This window comes from Schistocerca americana, chromosome 1 (genome assembly GCF_021461395.2).
Source record: "Schistocerca americana isolate TAMUIC-IGC-003095 chromosome 1, iqSchAmer2.1, whole genome shotgun sequence".
NCBI lineage: Eukaryota > Metazoa > Arthropoda > Insecta > Orthoptera > Acrididae > Schistocerca > Schistocerca americana.
Genome location: NC_060119.1, coordinates 141,308,184 through 141,324,901, shown reverse-complemented (window position 1 = coordinate 141,324,901; position 16,718 = coordinate 141,308,184). Strand labels below are relative to the sequence as shown.

The 16,718-nt window shown below is 46.5% G+C and overlaps 1 protein-coding gene across 2 annotated transcripts in view; it reads right to left on the bottom strand.

Annotated features, from left to right (window-relative positions):
• Window positions 1-402: 402 nt before the first annotated feature.
• LOC124550997 (gamma-butyrobetaine dioxygenase-like) overlaps window positions 403-16,718 on the bottom strand; it is a 127,934-nt gene continuing 111,618 nt past the window's right edge. For both annotated transcript variants that reach the window (XM_047125843.1, XM_047125834.1), the window contains exons 8-9: window positions 2,559-2,725; window positions 403-1,022 (exon numbers count right to left, since the gene is read on the bottom strand). In XM_047125843.1, the coding sequence (XP_046981799.1) occupies window positions 859-1,022; window positions 2,559-2,725 (331 nt within the window). In that variant the 3' untranslated portion in view covers window positions 403-858. The remainder of the gene's footprint in view (window positions 1,023-2,558; window positions 2,726-16,718) is intronic.

The following is a 16,718-nucleotide window of genomic DNA, read 5'->3' as shown; positions in this document are numbered from 1 at the left end:
ATGGAAAAGCGCGCGCGCGCGCCTGTTTGTGTGTGTGTGTGTGTGTGTGTGTGTGTGTGTGTGTGTGTGCGTGTGTACGTGTGCGGAAAAGAGAGATTTGATTATGATGCTCTCCTTTCATTTTAATAGTTAGGAGAGCAGCCTTTTTTTTCTTTTTTTTATGGGGTGGATAGAACGTCACGTCATATGCCTGAAATAAGAGGAATAATTAATTGAAGCTTAAAACTTTTTTTTGACATGCTACCTGACGCACCAGGTACATCAAAAACAAGAATTTCTCCAACAAATGTGTTAGCAGCGTTTCAGAAGGAAAGTTGTAGTGTGCTATAGCTTAAATTGTATTAACCTTATAAGAAGGTATAAGAAGGAAATTATGAATTTGGTCGCTAGTTCGACTGGAGATAATGAACATAAAAATAATTTATTGTTATTACATTCTGAGAATAAAAATAGACAAAAACTGCCGCACAACGATAATGAAATGCATTGAAAGTTGCTAACAATAGCGCAGTGACCAAGCGGTTCAATAATTAAACGAGGACATCAGTCTTGTTACGTTTGTAAGATATTAAATCACGTAATGCTGTCATTCACAAATAGACACAAAAACACATTCATACACAAACAGCTACAGAAAACAAGTCCAAAAGTAGAAATTATCTTATCACTCAGTGTTGCATTCCGGATGAAGATGAGTCATATTTCTGCCAGGCAACAGGAAAATGACTTATTTGTCTCACTCAATTCTTCAGATATATCCTGTACATTATGATGATGTGGCTTAACTGCTGTTGTTCACCACTGGAAGTTGCATCGTGGGGTATATTTGTATCGTTCGGAGCTCTGTGAGAAGTTGCGTTAGATGTTGACGAGGCCGGCGTCCTTTCGGAGAACCCTGAGGCGGGCTAACGCTTCGTCCCAGTCGATGAACTGGCCTATGAGGTGCCTCTCGTTGCCCGGATTGTCGTCGTAGGCTGCTCGACCGTGGATCAGCCGAATGTTGTCGAAGATCAGAATTTCTCCTGCAATCGGAACACAATATCCAGTTAGGCTGCGTTATAGATTATGTAGCATACGTACACTACTGGCCATTAAAACTGCTACACCACGAAGATGACGTGCTAACAGACGCGAAATTTAACCGACAGGAAGAAGATGCTGTGATATGCAAATGATTAGCTTTTCAGAGCATTCACACATGGTTGGCGCCAGTGGCGACACCTACAAAGTGCTGACATTAAGAAAGTTTTCAACCGATTTTTCATACACAAACAGCAGTTGACCGACGTTGCCTGGTGAAACGTTGTTGTGATGCCTCGTGTAAGGAGGAGAAATGCGTACCATCACGTTTCCGACTTCGATAAAGGTCGGATTGTAGCCTATCACGTTTGCGGTTTATCTTATCGCGACATTGCTGCTCGCGCTGGTCGACGTCCAATGACTGTTAGCAGAATATGGAATCGGTGGGTTCAGGAGGGTAATACGGAATGCCGTGCTGGATCCCAACGGCCTCGTATCACTAGCAGTCGAGATGACAGGCATCTTAACCGCATGGCTGTAACGGATCGTGCAGCCACGTCTCGATCTCTGAGTCAACAGATGGGAACCTTTGCAAGACAACAACCATCTGCACGGACAGTTCGACGACGTTTGCAACAGCATGGACTAATAGCTCGGAGACCGTGGCTGCGGTTACCCTTGACGGTGCATCACAGACAGGAGTGCCTGCGATGGTGTACTCAACGATGAAACTGAGTGCACGAATGGCAAAACGTCATTTTTTCGGATGAATCCAGGTTCTGTTTACAGCACCATGATGGTCGCATCCGTGTTTGGCGACATCGCGGTGAACGCACATTGGAAGCGTGTATTCGTCATCGCCATGCTGGCGTATCACCCGACGTGATGGTATTGGGTGCCATTGGTTACACGTCTCAGTCACCTCTTTTTCGCATTGACGGCACTTTGAACAGTGGACGTTACATTTCAGATGTGTTACGACCCGTGGCTCTATCCTTCATTCGATCCCTGTAAAATCCTACTCTTCAGGAGGATAATGCACGACCGCATGTTGCAGGTCCTGTACGGGCCTTTCTGGAAACAGAAAATGTTCGACTGCTGCCCTGGCCAGCAAATTCTCCAGATCTATCACCAATTGATAACGTCTGGTCAATGGTGGACGAGCAACTGGTTCGTCACAATACGCCAGTCACTACTCTTGATGAACTGTGGTATCGTATTGAAGCTGCATGGGCAGCTGTACCTGTACACGCCATCCAAGCTCTGTTTGACCCAATGCTGAGGCGTATCAAGGCCGTTATTACGGCCAGAGGTGGTTATTTTGGGTACTGATTTCTCAGGATCTATGCACCCAAATTGCGTGAAAATGTAATCACATGTCAGTCCTAGTATAATATATTTGTCCAATGAATACCCGTTTATGATCTGCATTTCTTCTTGGTGTAGCAATGTTAATGGCCAGTAGTGTATTTCAAAGTTTCACGTTGTAGGTAGTGTATCAGTCATCCTTCCCTGCAAGTGTGGAGCTATCTAATTACCTGGTCGTGTCTTGATGCGAGCTAGGTTCTTTGGACTATTCAGCTCTTTTGTGAAGATGTCGTACGCTTTGTACCAGGCGACTACCTGGTCTAGGGGAGCAGTGAAGTGTGAGGATCTCTGAGGCTGGCTGTAATTTATCCTCACGAACTCTCCATACAAGTCATTGCTGGAAAAAAAGGAATATTGTATTTAGTAACTGAATCAGAAAGCCGTGAAATTGGACACTCCAAATCTGCAGAAGTAACAAAGTTTCTCTTATATACAGACACAAGTGAGAATCAGGACTTTCCGACACAATACCTTGCAACATTCACTTGCACGAACTATTCATTGATTTATTTATGTATACTTGCAATGTTATAGCTATATGGTCCTCTGTTACACGAAATGATATATTCTACATACAGGGTGATTCAAAAAGAATACCACAACTTTAAAAATGTGTATTTAATGAAAGAAACATAATATAACCTTCTGTTATACATCATTACAAAGAGTATTTAAAAAGGTTTTTTTTCACTCAAAAACAAGTTCAGAGATGTTCAATATGGCCCCCTCCAGACACACGAGCAATATCAACCCGATACTCCAACTCGTTCCACACTCTCTGTAGCATATCAGGCGTAACAGTTTGGATAGCTGCTGTTATTTCTCGTTTCAAATCATCAATGGTGGCTGGGAGAGGTGGCCGAAACACCATATCCTTAACATACCCCCATAAGAAAAAATCGCAGGGGGTAAGATCAGGGCTTCTTGGAGGCCAGTGATGAAGTGCTCTGTCACGGGCTGCGTGGCAGCCGATCCATCGCCTCGGGTAGTTGACGTTCAGGTTTCATAACTAACCTTTTTCGTAGGACTCTCCATACAGTTGATTTTGGAATTTGCAACTCTCTGGTAGCTCTGCGAGTCGATTTTCCTGGGCTGCGAACAAATGCTTGCTGGATGCGTGCTACATTTTCATCACTCGTTCTCGGCCGTCCAGAACTTTTCCCTTTGCACAAACACCCATTCTCTGTAAACTGTTTATACCAACGTTTAATACACCACCCATCAGGAGGTTTAACACCATACTTCGTTCGAAATGCACGCTGAACAACTGTCGTCGATTCACTTCTGCCGTACTCAATAACACAAAAAGCTTTCTGTTGAGCGGTCGCCATCTTAGCATCAACTGACGCTGACGCCTAGTCAACAGCGCCTCAAGCGAACAAATGTACAACTAAATGAAACTTTAGAGCTCCCTTAATTCGCCGACAGATAGTGCTTAGCTCTGCCTTTTGTCGTTGCAGAGTTTTAAATTTCTAAAGTTGTGGCATTCTTTTTGAATCACCCTGTATTTTGCGCTACGTTCACTACGATATACACTGGTGATGGGAAAACGATACGCACACATGCAGATGGCAGTAGTACCGTGTCCACAAGATATAAAAGGGAAGTGCCTTGACGGAGTTGTCATTCGTACTCAGGTGATTCATGTGAAAAGTTTTCCGACGTGATTATGGCCGCACGACGAAAGTTCAGACTTTTACCGCGAAATGGTAGTTGCAGATAGACGCACGGGATATTCCAATCCGGAAATCGTTAGGGAATTCAATATCCCTAGATCCATAATGTCAAGAGCGGGCGGAGAATGCCAGCTTTCAGGCATTACCTCTCACCACTGTCAACGGGGTGGCCAACGGCCTTCACTTAAAGACAGAGAGCAGTGGCGTTGGCGTAGTGTCGCCAGTGCTACCAGACAAGTAACACTGCGTGAAATAACCACAGACATCAGTGTGTGACGTACATCGAACTTATACGACAGTACGAAGAAATTTGGCGTTAATGGGTTATGACAGCAGACGCCTGACGCGAGTGCCTTTGCTAACAGCACATGAGCTGCAGCGTCTCACCAGGGCTCGTGACTATATTGGTTGGACCCTAGACGACTGGAAGACCGTGGCCTGGGAAAATGAGCCCCGATTTGAGCTGGTGAGATATAATGGTACGGTTTGTGTGTGGCGCAGGCCCCACGATGCCATGGACCCAAGTTGTCAACGACGCACTGTACAAGCTGAAATTGGCTGGGTCCTCTGGTGCAAATGCACCGATCATCGACTGGAAATAGTTACGTTCGTCTACTTGTCATCAGGCCACAGTTGTTCGCAACTGGTTTGAACATTCTGTGAAACCTGATGGTCAGGGGAAGGCAGGATTCGGCTACGATTGTGGACGGGGCCGTGATCAGTTACACACATTTATTTTTAAAACAGTAATACCAGACTCAACAATAAATAAATACCACACGTTATTAATGAAGGAATAAACAACTGTGTTTTCAGTGCTTTACAATTTAGCAAATCACCATAAAATGCAGATACAGATAATGTTTAAAAACAAAACAAGCCACTGTGATCACGGCTGAAGGCCTTACACGCCAAGAATGGCAATAAATTCAGGATGATTAATAACTCGCTGCAATTACAACTTACAGGTATTGAAATATTAAAAGTAAGTGGCCACAAACACAGCACAAGGTATCAGACGCCAGGAATGGCAGTAAATAATGTTTTAAGGCTTACTGCTAAAATACAAATATCGAATTATTTTTTCAAACCAAATGACCACAATCAAGGCTGAAGGCCTTACACGCCACGAACGGCAATTACATAAAAATTTTTGGAACCTCCTGTAAAACAGCAAATACAAGCAAAGGTTAATTAAAAGAAACAAGCAACTAACAACCAAACGGGTGAAATAAGATGATGCTAACTTTGTAACACAACCCTTACACTGATAGATTTATCCCAGAAGGCGACCAGAACTATTAACTAGACATACATAACCTTTAATGTAGGCATTACAAGGTATGGTACTAAATAATACAATAATAAAACACAAGGACCAGTCACAGACGGTGCTCCAGAAATCGACCTCTGAGAAGGTCCGGCAACAAACACTTAGGCTAGCGATGAGATAGGCAGCCAAGAGTTGCAGTCATTTGACAAGATGGTATCTCAGACTGGTGGCAGTCTAACGAATGACTAATGATAATCTTGCTGAAGCTACCTGACGTCCAATAAACGAAATGCAAGAATGGAACAACACGCCAAAGCCGGAACCGGTGGGCTGCATTACGTCTCCAGAATACTGTGCTTAGAGTGCCCAGAACGAGAAAGGAATCACTACCACCAGAGTAGAAGAATCAGCAACCGGCCCCCAGGGCAGGTAAGTGGGGAGTTAGCTGATTGAACTTAACAAATTGTAACAAGTTGAACGCAGTAAATAGTAATAACAAGTCGAGGAAAGCTAATCAGATCCGCTTTCCCCAAGCATTCTACTCGCTGCTCTTCGCCTTGGGGACACTACGAGCAGCAACACGAAGTCACTGGAGAATCGCCAGATATCACAATGGTGGAGGTTTCTCTACTTGGATTGAAATGCTCTCATCTTAAAGCTTGCTGGGTCCGGTTTACTCTCGTGACCACAGCCCTTCCATCCGGCATTCCATGCGTTCCACCAGCGGTCCCGGCGTGTCCTGGCACTGCGCGGATCTGGTGCCTCCTGAGTCCCCAACCAAACTGCCACGCTCACACGACACGGAAAAACAACGACGTCGCCCCAAAGATAGGGGAACAGTTACTACATATCGGTAACCGCCACTGCTGCCACTAGCGGACAGGCATCGCTTGCGAAACGAGTGGCGCCAGTCAACACGAGAAGAAGACAAAAAATCGCAATCATGTCAACTAAAGGATACGGTCTGACTTCCAGTTGAGGGCGGAAACCTACAAACAGCACCATCGCGAACCGCAGCACTGCTCATTCTGGACAATTAAAGCGAACGATTTGGCCTGTCAGACTGCCCGACACGAATCCCATCGAACGTTTATGGGACATAATCGAGACGTCGCTTTGTGCACAAAATTCTGCACAGGTAACATTTTGCAATTATGGACCGCTACAGAGGCAGCGTGTCTCAATATTTCTGCAGGGAACTTCCAACGGCTTGTTGAGTCCATGTCAAGAAGATTTGCTTCCTTACGTCAGGTAAAAGGAGTTCCAACACGGTATTAGGAGGTATCACATGACTTTTGTCACCTTAATGTACATGTTATAATAAGTTCTACATTTAATAAGAAATCGGATACTTGGAAATAATTTTTACACACACGTCTGAAAGAACGGACACTTTACAGACCACAGGTGACGAAATAATTCGAAATAAATTCACTGAACGCGAATTTCTTGATATCAACAGCATTAGGTATAGATCTACTACCCTGTAGTGACATATGAAAATATGTGCCAGACCAGGACTCGAATCCGGATTTACCGTCTATTATGAGTGATCACCTTAACCACTTCTGCTATTCGTGTGCACTACCCGGACCGACCCAAACTTCCACGTATCACACTGTCCACATCTTTATATCGTTGATCACTGATGATAAAATCAGTGGACTGTGATATATAGATGTAAACAGTGTGACATGCGGAAGTTGAATCGGCCTGAGAAGCATGCATTGATAGTTGAAGTGATTAAGGCAACCGCTCGTGATAAGCAGGAAACACAGGTTCGAATCTGGCATACATTTTCATATGTTACTATTGGATTCTAGATCTATACCTAATGCAGTTGATGTCAAGGATTTCGCGTTCAGCTGAGCCATGGGTGGCTCAAGTTGGTGCCGTTGGTAGGTAGGTATCGTGTAATAGGGATAGTGGGTCCCGTTATCTTCTTCTGTTTACTGGCGCCACTACGTTTGCTAGCGTTGTCTGTCCGCAAGTGGCAGCAGAAGTGTTTATCGATATCTAGTACCCGTACTATCTTTGGAAGGACGTGAAGTGTTTTCTGGGTCGGGTGTGTCGCGAGTTCGGTTGGGACGGAGCAGCAGAGAGGTCCGGCAGCGCTAGGACACGCCTGCACCGCTGGCGGCACGCAGGCATTGCCGGATCGAGGGGCTGTAGGTATGAGGGCCACAACCTCGTTGTCCACCGGACCCAGCACGTTTTTATTATTTATTTATTTCGACTTAGAAATAACTGTACCATTAACAGTGCAAATGGTAGTAGCTACGGCAGAAAAAATCGTTCGTCAAAAGTAGATTAACAAAGACTAGTTAAAGTGTGGTAGAGAGCGCTGGTAGCAGTGGACTGAGATAAGGGATGGAATGTGCATAAAAGGAGGAACATGACAGAACACAAGTATTGAAGAGAGTGGCGAATAATATAGCACATCTTATAGTGAAAGGTAAAAACACAAAGAGGAGTAACTGGGAGAAGATGGGAGCATTTGCTTCACTGTCTGACAGAGAGAAGCTGGTCATGAATATTAACTTTTAAGGGAAAATTTATGAGACTCATAAAAGGAAGTGCTTCAGCTTTTTTTAAAAGTGCTACAGGGTAATGAATTGTGCACAGAGTGTACGACAACTTGTTCCATAGGCGCGCAGCAGGAACAGAAAAGGAGTTAGCAAGAATTTTGCTGTACCCTACGACTTCGACTTCACTGTATATCAGCCACGGCTGACAAGTTGCCACACCGGCAGGCGTCAATAGCAAATAAATATAAACATGTTTCCTGGCGCACTTGTGGGAGGCTCTGGGCGAACCTGTGGCCGCAACATGGTCACCAGTGCTGCTACAGTCGCCAGACTATTTCTAGGCCGCTCACGTGCCCGACTGGTAATAGAACGAGGAACCAGCACAGCGAGCATTTAAGAGGCCGCCCAGCACCTAGTGAACGAGATCCAGTTACTGGGCCGGTGCAGGATACACGCTACTCCAGCAAGTCAACGAGCTGTCAAGCCATTCCTAGGATGAATCTTTGCTCTTACGAGAGACCACTGCCTCGTTGGACTTAGTCACCACGTAAAGAGTCAGTCTTCCAGTTGGGTGTAGCCTTCAAGTGACAGAATAACTAGCATTAATTGAACTTAATCTTTAGGTGAAATGATAAAATTCATTTAGAAGTAGTTCCAAGTAATTGATTAACTTACAGTAACTGTACTAGGACACAAATGAACTTTAGTTCCACGACTTAGCGTCAGAATTCTCATTTAAAGTGATCATTTGATTCTATTGTTTGGACTTTGTTTACTGCCCTAATTTATAACTGTCATCACTTGGCGATATAACTGTATGCCCTGAACAATACATAAATATGTTTTGTCGATAGCCACGTGGCAATAACTGTCAATCGTGCAAGCAATTCCGCATTCGCTGACTGACCTCACGGCAGGTAATTAATTTTTTATTTATGTAACATCTTGTTTTTGTTTTAAATCCTTATTCTTAAAATACATGGTACAAAATAACCCCCTACCTAATACATTAGTGGTTCCCAATTTATGCTTATTACAATTACTCTTACTGCAGCTTATCTAGTTCTAGAATGTGGTGTTGTTCCTGTTTCCACTATGGGCATTACTTGCTGTCTTTCTGGGTTACCAGGGTCTTACTTACCTACTACTTGTTGCTAGTCTACTCTACCTGTAGCGTTACAGCTGTGCCATCGTTTATAAACTTGCATTGTTGGGCGTGCCCACTGAGCTAATCCCAGTGGGCGTGCCCCTGGTACCAAGCTAGCCCGGAACAGTGAATCGCTGTAGTACTGTGCTAATGGAGTTATCCTGTCTTATCCTACGTCTAACCTAAACTAATTCTATAGTCATATTCGGTGAATGTCTGAATCGGTTAGAACGTGCACCCCCCCCCCCCCCTAATCCTAGACGTGAAGCGGCTGGCTAGGTCCACGCCTTGGCGGAACAGGATAGGTGTAAGGAGTCTAAATCAGGTATGATCTATTAATGGTTGTTCCTTAGGAATTCTTTTATAACCTTGCTTGATATTCCATTTGCAAGTTTATTCAGGATGTGGAAGTGGTCCTCTTGCCTGAGAAGGTGGTACGTGTCGTAATTGGGTAGATGTTGTCTTAAATGTGCCGCTACATCGTCGAAGAAGTGGCACTCATACACCACATGTTCTGGGGTGCCTGGTTCAAAAATGGCTCTGAGCGCTATGGGACTTAACATCTATGGTCATCAGTCCCCTAGAACTTAGAACTACGAGGTGCATTCAAGTTCTAAGGCCTCCGATTTTTTTTCTCCGGACTGGAAAGAGATAGAAAAATGCGCATTGTTTTAAAATGAGGCCGCGTTCATTGTCAATACGTCCCAGAGATGGCAGCACTGTACGGTAGATGGAATTTTACCGCCAGCGATGAGAATGAGAACTGTTTTAAATACTTAAAATGGCGACGTTTTCCTTACTTGAACAGCGTGCAATCATTCGTTTTCTGAATTTGCGTGGTGTGAAACCAATTGAAATTCATCGACAGTTGAAGGAGACATGTGGTGATGGAGTTATGGATGTGTCGAAAGTGCGTTCGTGGGTGCGACAGTTTAATGAAGGCAGAACATCGTGTGACAACAAATCGAAACAACCCCGGGCTCGCACAAGCCGGCCTGACGACATGATCGAGAAAGTGGAGAGAATTGTTTTGGGGGATCGCCGAATGACTGTTGAACAGATTGCCTCCAGAGTTGGCATTTCTGTGGGTTCTGTGCACACAATCCTGCATGACGACCTGAAAATGCGAAAAGTGTCATCCAGGTGGGTGCCACGAATGCTGACGGACGACCACATGGCTGCCCGTGTGGCATGTTGCCAAGCAATGTTGACGCGCAACGACAGCATGAATGGGACTTTCTTTTCGTCGGTTGTGACAATGGATGAGACGTGGATGCCATTTTTCAATCCAGAAACAAAGCGCCAGTCAGCTCAATGGAAGAACACAGATTCACCGCCACCAAAAAAATTTCGGGTAACCGCCAGTGCTGAAAAAATGATGGTGTCCATGTTCTGGGACAGCGAGGGCGTAATCCTTACCCATTGCGTTCCAAAGGGCACTACGGTCACAGGTGCATCCTACGAAAATGTTGTGAAGAACAAATTCCTTCCTGCACTGCAACAAAAACGTCCCGGAAGGGCTGCGCGTGTGCTGTTTCACCAAGACAACGCACCCGCACATCGAGCTAACGTTACGCAACAGTTTCTTCGTGATAACAACTTTGAAGTGATTCCTCATGCTCCCTACTCACCTGACTTGGCTCCTAGTGGCTTTTGGCTTTTTCCAACAATGAAAGACACTCTCCGTGGCCGCACATTCACCAGCCGTGCTGCTATTGCCTCAGCGATTTTCCAGTGGTCAAAACAGACTCCTAAAGAAGCCTTCGCCGCTGCCATGGAATCATGGCGTCAGCGTTGTGAAAAATGTGTACGTCTGCAGGGCGATTACGTCGAGAAGTAACGCCAATTTCATCGATTTCGGATGAGTAGTTAATTAGAAAAAAAATCGGAGGCTTTAGAACTTGAATGCACCTCGTACTTAAACCTAACTAACCTACGAACATCACACAACACCCAGTCATCACGAGGCAGAGAAAATCCCTGACCCCGCCGGGAATCGAACCCGGGAACCCGGGAGTGGGAAGCGAGAACGCCACCGCACGACCACGAGCTGCGGAAGGGGTGCCTGGTGTGGCCCCATAGTCACACGTTGGTGTAGCCCGCTTCCCAAACCGGCATAGGTATGCCGGGTAGGATCCATGTCCAGTAAGGAAGTGTTGCAGTCCTCTTGATGGCTTGAAGTAGTGTAGCTGTAATCGCTCCATGATGTTGGGCAACAACTCGTGTGTTCTACGACCCGTTTCGTCGTTGTCCCACTGTTCGTGCCATAGCTCCTCCACCCTACGTTTGATTTCTGATTTGTTCCCCACGTGAATCCCCATAAATTCAATTATTTTGTCTCTCTTCTCCTTTCTTACCCAATACCCTAATCTTTATATCAAGAGAACAAAGTCCCATCAATACTGATAATGCTCCCCCTTGGAGTTGTCCTACATGCCCCTACACTGCACTCTCCTTACGGCCATGGCAGGCATGACCCTCGTAAGCCTGTGGACCCAGACTGCTGACATGTATCCTACAATTGATGTCAGAATGCTATTGTGATAGAGTTTTACACTACTGGCCATTAAAACTGCTACACCACGAAAATGACGTGCTACAGACGCGAAATTTAACTGACAGGAAGAAGATAATGTGATATGCAAATGATTAGCTTTTCAGAGCATTCACACAAGGTTGGCGCCGGTGGTGACACCTACAACGTGCTGACATGAGGCAAGTTTCCAACCGATTTCTCATACACAAACAACAGTTGACCGGCGTTGCCTGGTGGAACGTTGTTGTGATGCCCCGTGTAAGGAGGAGAAATGCGTACCATCACGTTTCCGACTTTGATAAAGGTTGGATTGTAGCCTATCGCGATTGCAGTTTATCGTATAGCGACATTGCTGCTCGCGTTGGTCGAGATCCAATGACTGTTATCAGAATATGGAATCGGTGGGTTCAGGAGGGTAATACAGAACACCGTGCTGGATCCCAACGGCCTCGTGTCATCACTTCTGTTCGTATTTGGAACACAACCTACGACCAGCTTAGAGACAGAAGCCATGACACATTCTGCAGGACCTGACCATCATTTTGCAGGACAATGCTCAAACACGTCCTGCTAAACTGAAGGAAACACTTCACCAAGGCTTCGCCTCAGAACTGCTACAAATTCGTCGGACAATAGACCGTACTGCTCGAACTGGCAGCATAACTGGCACTGCTAAGAGTATCGTACGACTTCCACATCGCTGGCAACGCGTTATGCACAATGCTGGTGACTACTTTGAAGGCCAGTAAAACTTTGAAACACGTATCTGTTTTATTTAAGTCTGCTGGCTTTCGTGGCCGTTGTCACTGAAGTTAAAATCTTCTGGGGTATTAGACCGCGTCATGTTTCTTCTAAAATGATCGACGCTTCGACCCCTCTGCTGGGATCTTCCTCACGATCTTCTGGTGTCCACTACTGCTAGAGCTCTGTCAGAGACGAGTGTCGCGTCCTCTTATAAAGGAGGAGTTTTCAGGCGTCCGTGCCAGAGAAGTGATAGTATTGGTTAAAAATCATATGGCTACCATTGGTGGGCCATAGTCATAGGCAAAATTTGGTACCGCGCGCCGCGGAATTTGAATCCCCGCCAGACGTCATGGACGTCGAGGACCCCTAGAGGTCTCTGCACCATCGCGCCGTATGCTGTAGTGGCGCGCGCATCCTGGCTCGCATTCACTGGGCACTGCATAACAAATGACATCCTGAGACCGGAGCAATTCGGCTGCAGGAATCACCACAACACAACAACTCTTACTGGTCGTTGAACATATAACACATGGCTTCAACACAAACAAAGGAATAGGGGCGGTATTCCTGGACATCGAAAAGGCTTTCGACCGTCTATGGCACAACGGCCTCATTCGCAAACTCAGCGACGCGGGATTCCCCGACGCGCTGGTCTGTCTGACACACAGGCTCATGGGCTGAAGATTGCAATACACAGCTAATCTTTGACGCCAAAGACCAAAGTACATTTAAGTCAGCTGCATGGGGAACTGAAACCCACCCTGATCTATGCTTTGTTACGGCTGACACTAATAACAAACCTATACCAGCCTCCCGTAGAATACTTGGGGACTTCCCTCACTCCCAACATCGTCCGGTGCTCATAGAAATAGGCCTTACTATTCCCCTAATTTCCTCGTATCCTCGGCCCAGATGGAACTTTGGGAAAACAGACTGGGCTACTTTCCCAGAAAAACTTGATAAACGCCTTGGATGGATACCTCCAACTTATAAAAATTACAAAAGATCTGTGGGAGCAGTCATCAGCTCAGCTAAGAACAGCATTCCCCGGGGATTTAGAAAAGAATACGTGCCGGGGTGGAACGAAGAGAGTGAGTGCTCTATAAACAGTTCCTAGAGCATGGGGATAGGGAGATTGCAGATGACTTATTGCGCAGTCTGGACGCTGCCAGGCGCACTAAATGGATAGAGACTGTTGAGGAAATGGACTTCACAAAATCAAGCAGAAAGGCGTGGTCGCTACTTCAGAAGCTTGGTGGCAGTAGCAGGAACCAACGACCAACCAGCTCTATTTCTCCAAACACAGTTGCGGCGCACATCAGTAAAACCTCCAAAGCTCCAGGGGATCGAGCTCATACCATAAAAGTTAAAAAGGAACTTAAAAAGTTGAAATCCTTAGTAGGAAACAATTCACTACACTCGCAGCCCTTCTCAATCGAAGAGATAACACTGGCTCTGAGAGACATCAACCCACGGAAAGCCCCAGGTTTTGATGGAATTCATCCAGAGTTTCTAATTCACTGCGGTAAATTTACAAAATTATGGCTTGCGCAGTTCTTCTCCAGCATGATGGAAACTGGAAGAATACCAAATACCCTTAAGAAAGCAAAAATCATAGCGATACTGAAAGCAGGTAAACCGAATGACCAACCAAACAGCTACCGCCCAATTGCCCTTCTTAGCATGATCTACAAACTACTTGAGAGACTTATATGTAACAGAATAAGTCCAGATATCCTAAAGTATATCCCTGTGGGACAAGCAGGCTTCCGGCCAAACAGGAGCTGCACAGATCAAGTCCTCTCACTAACTTCCTACATCGAGGCAGGCTTCCAAAGACAAGAAAAACAGCGGCTTATGATACTGTATGGAGGCAAGGCCTGATTTACAAACTACTCCGCATCGTGCCATGTTTGAAAATGGCTAACCTTACCAACGAGATGCTCTGCAACAGACCATTCCAGGTGATACTTGGAAATTATAGGAGCAAAACAATGAAGCTCAATAATGGCTTGCTCTAAGGATCAGTCCTGGCACCGCTACTTTTCAGCAAGTATATAGCCGATATGCCTAATACTAAATCTGAAAAGTTTGGATATGCAGATGACTGGGCCATAGCTACACAACATCGAGATATGGAGCATACTGAGACTGTCCTGACAAGCGACTAGTCCTTGCTGGGAACGAACTTTCGTGAATGGAGACTACAACCTAGTCCAACTAAAACTGAGGCTATGTGTTTCCACTTGAATAATAAATTCGCTAACAGACGCCTTAAGATATACACTCCTGGAAATGGAAAAAAGAACACATTGACACCGGTGTGTCAGACCCACCATACTTGCTCCGGACACTGCGAGAGGGCTGTACAAGCAATGATCACACGCACGGCACAGCGGACACACCAGGAACCGCGGTGTTGGCCGTCGAATGGCGCTAGCTGCGCAGCATTTGTGCACCGCCGCCGTCAGTGTCAGCCAGTTTGCCGTGGCATACGGAGCTCCATCGCAGTCTTTAACACTGGTAGCATGCCGCGACAGCGTGGACGTGAACCGTATGTGCAGTTGACGGACTTTGAGCGAGGGCGTATAGTGGGCATGCGGGAGGCCGGGTGGACGTACCGCCGAATTGCTCAACACGTGGGGCGTGAGGTCTCCACAGTACATCGATGTTGTCGCCAGTGGTCGGCGGAAGGTGCACGTGCCCGTCGACCTGGGACCGGACCGCAGCGACGCACGGATGCACGCCAAGACCGTAGGATCCTACGCAGTGCCGTAGGGGACGGCACCGCCACTTCCCAGCAAATTAGGGACACTGTTGCTCCTGGGGTATCGGCGAGGACCATTCGCAACCGTCTCCATGAAGCTGGGCTACAGTCCCGCACACCGTTAGGCCGTCTTCCGCTCACGCCCCAACATCGTGCAGCCCGCCTCCAGTGGTGTCGCGACAGGCGCGAATGGAGGGACGAATGGAGACGTGTCGTCTTCAGCGATGAGAGTCGCTTCTGCCTTGGTGCCAATGATGGTCGTATGCGTGTTTGGCGCCGTGCAGGTGAGCGCCACAATCAGGACTGCATACGACCGAGGCACACAGGGCCAACACCCGGCATCATGGTGTGGGGATCGATCTCCTACACTGGCCGTACACCACTGGTGATCGTCGAGGGGACACTGAATAGTGCATGGTACATCCAAACCGTCATCGAACCCATCGTTCTACCATTCCTAGACCGGCAAGGGAACTTGCTGTTCCAACAGGACAATGCACGTCCGCATGTATCCCGTGCCACCCAACGTGCTCTAGAATGTGTAAGTCAACTACCCTGGCCAGCAAGATCTCCGGATCTGTCCCCCATTGAACATGTTTGGGACTGGATGAAGCGTCGTCTCACGCGGTCTGCACGTCCAGCACGAACGCTGGTCCAACTGAGGCGCCAGGTGGAAATGGCATGGCAAGCCGTTCCACAGGACTACATCCAGCATCTCTACGATCGTCTCCATGGGAGAATAGCAGCCTGCATTGCTGCGAAAGGTGGATATACACTGTACTAGTGCCGACATTGTGCATGCTCTGTTGCCTGTGTCTATGTGCCTGTGGTTCTGTCAGTGTGATCATGTGATGTATCTGACCCCAGGAATGTGTCAATAAAGTTTCCCCTTCCTGGAACAATGAATTCACGGTGTTCTTATTTCAATTTCCAGGAGTGTATTTTGATAACAATACTCTGCCTGATAATAAAAATCCAAAATACCTGGGAGTGACACTAGATAGAACCCTGAGCTACAAACAACACCTCATCAACACTGCTGCAAAAATCCGTACTAGGAACAATATCATTCAGAAACCATGTGGTACCAGCTGGGGCTCCTCCGCCTCTACCTTGCGATGCTCTGCTTTGGGACTTGTCTACTCTGCGGCAGAGTACTGTTCCCCTGTTTGGCTAAAGAGCGCTCACACCAAGATGGTGGACACAGTACTGAACCAAACTATGAGGATTATTTCAGGTACAATAAAATCAACCCCCATTCACTGGCTACCTGTACTGAGCCACATACCGCCACCTCACTTACGAAGAGAACATGCGCTTCTCAGAGAATTTAAAAAAATACAAGACAACCCGCAACTTCCGATTCACGCTTTGAGCAATGGCATTGACGAAGATAGATTGCGCTCTAGACATCCACCTCTTATAAGGTCCAAAGATCTGGAGTAAAATGGTTTCTGTCTTGAAGAACGCTGGAAAGTGGAATGAGAAGAATCAGTACCACCACAGGTAAACACCTTACTGAAACCGTCGAACAGACCTCCAGGCTTTGGCTTACCACGTAAAACCTGGACCATCCTCAACAGGATCAGGACAGGGCACGGTCGATGTGCGGACTCTCTACACTAATGGGGAAGAGCACCATCCCCAAAGTGCGACTGC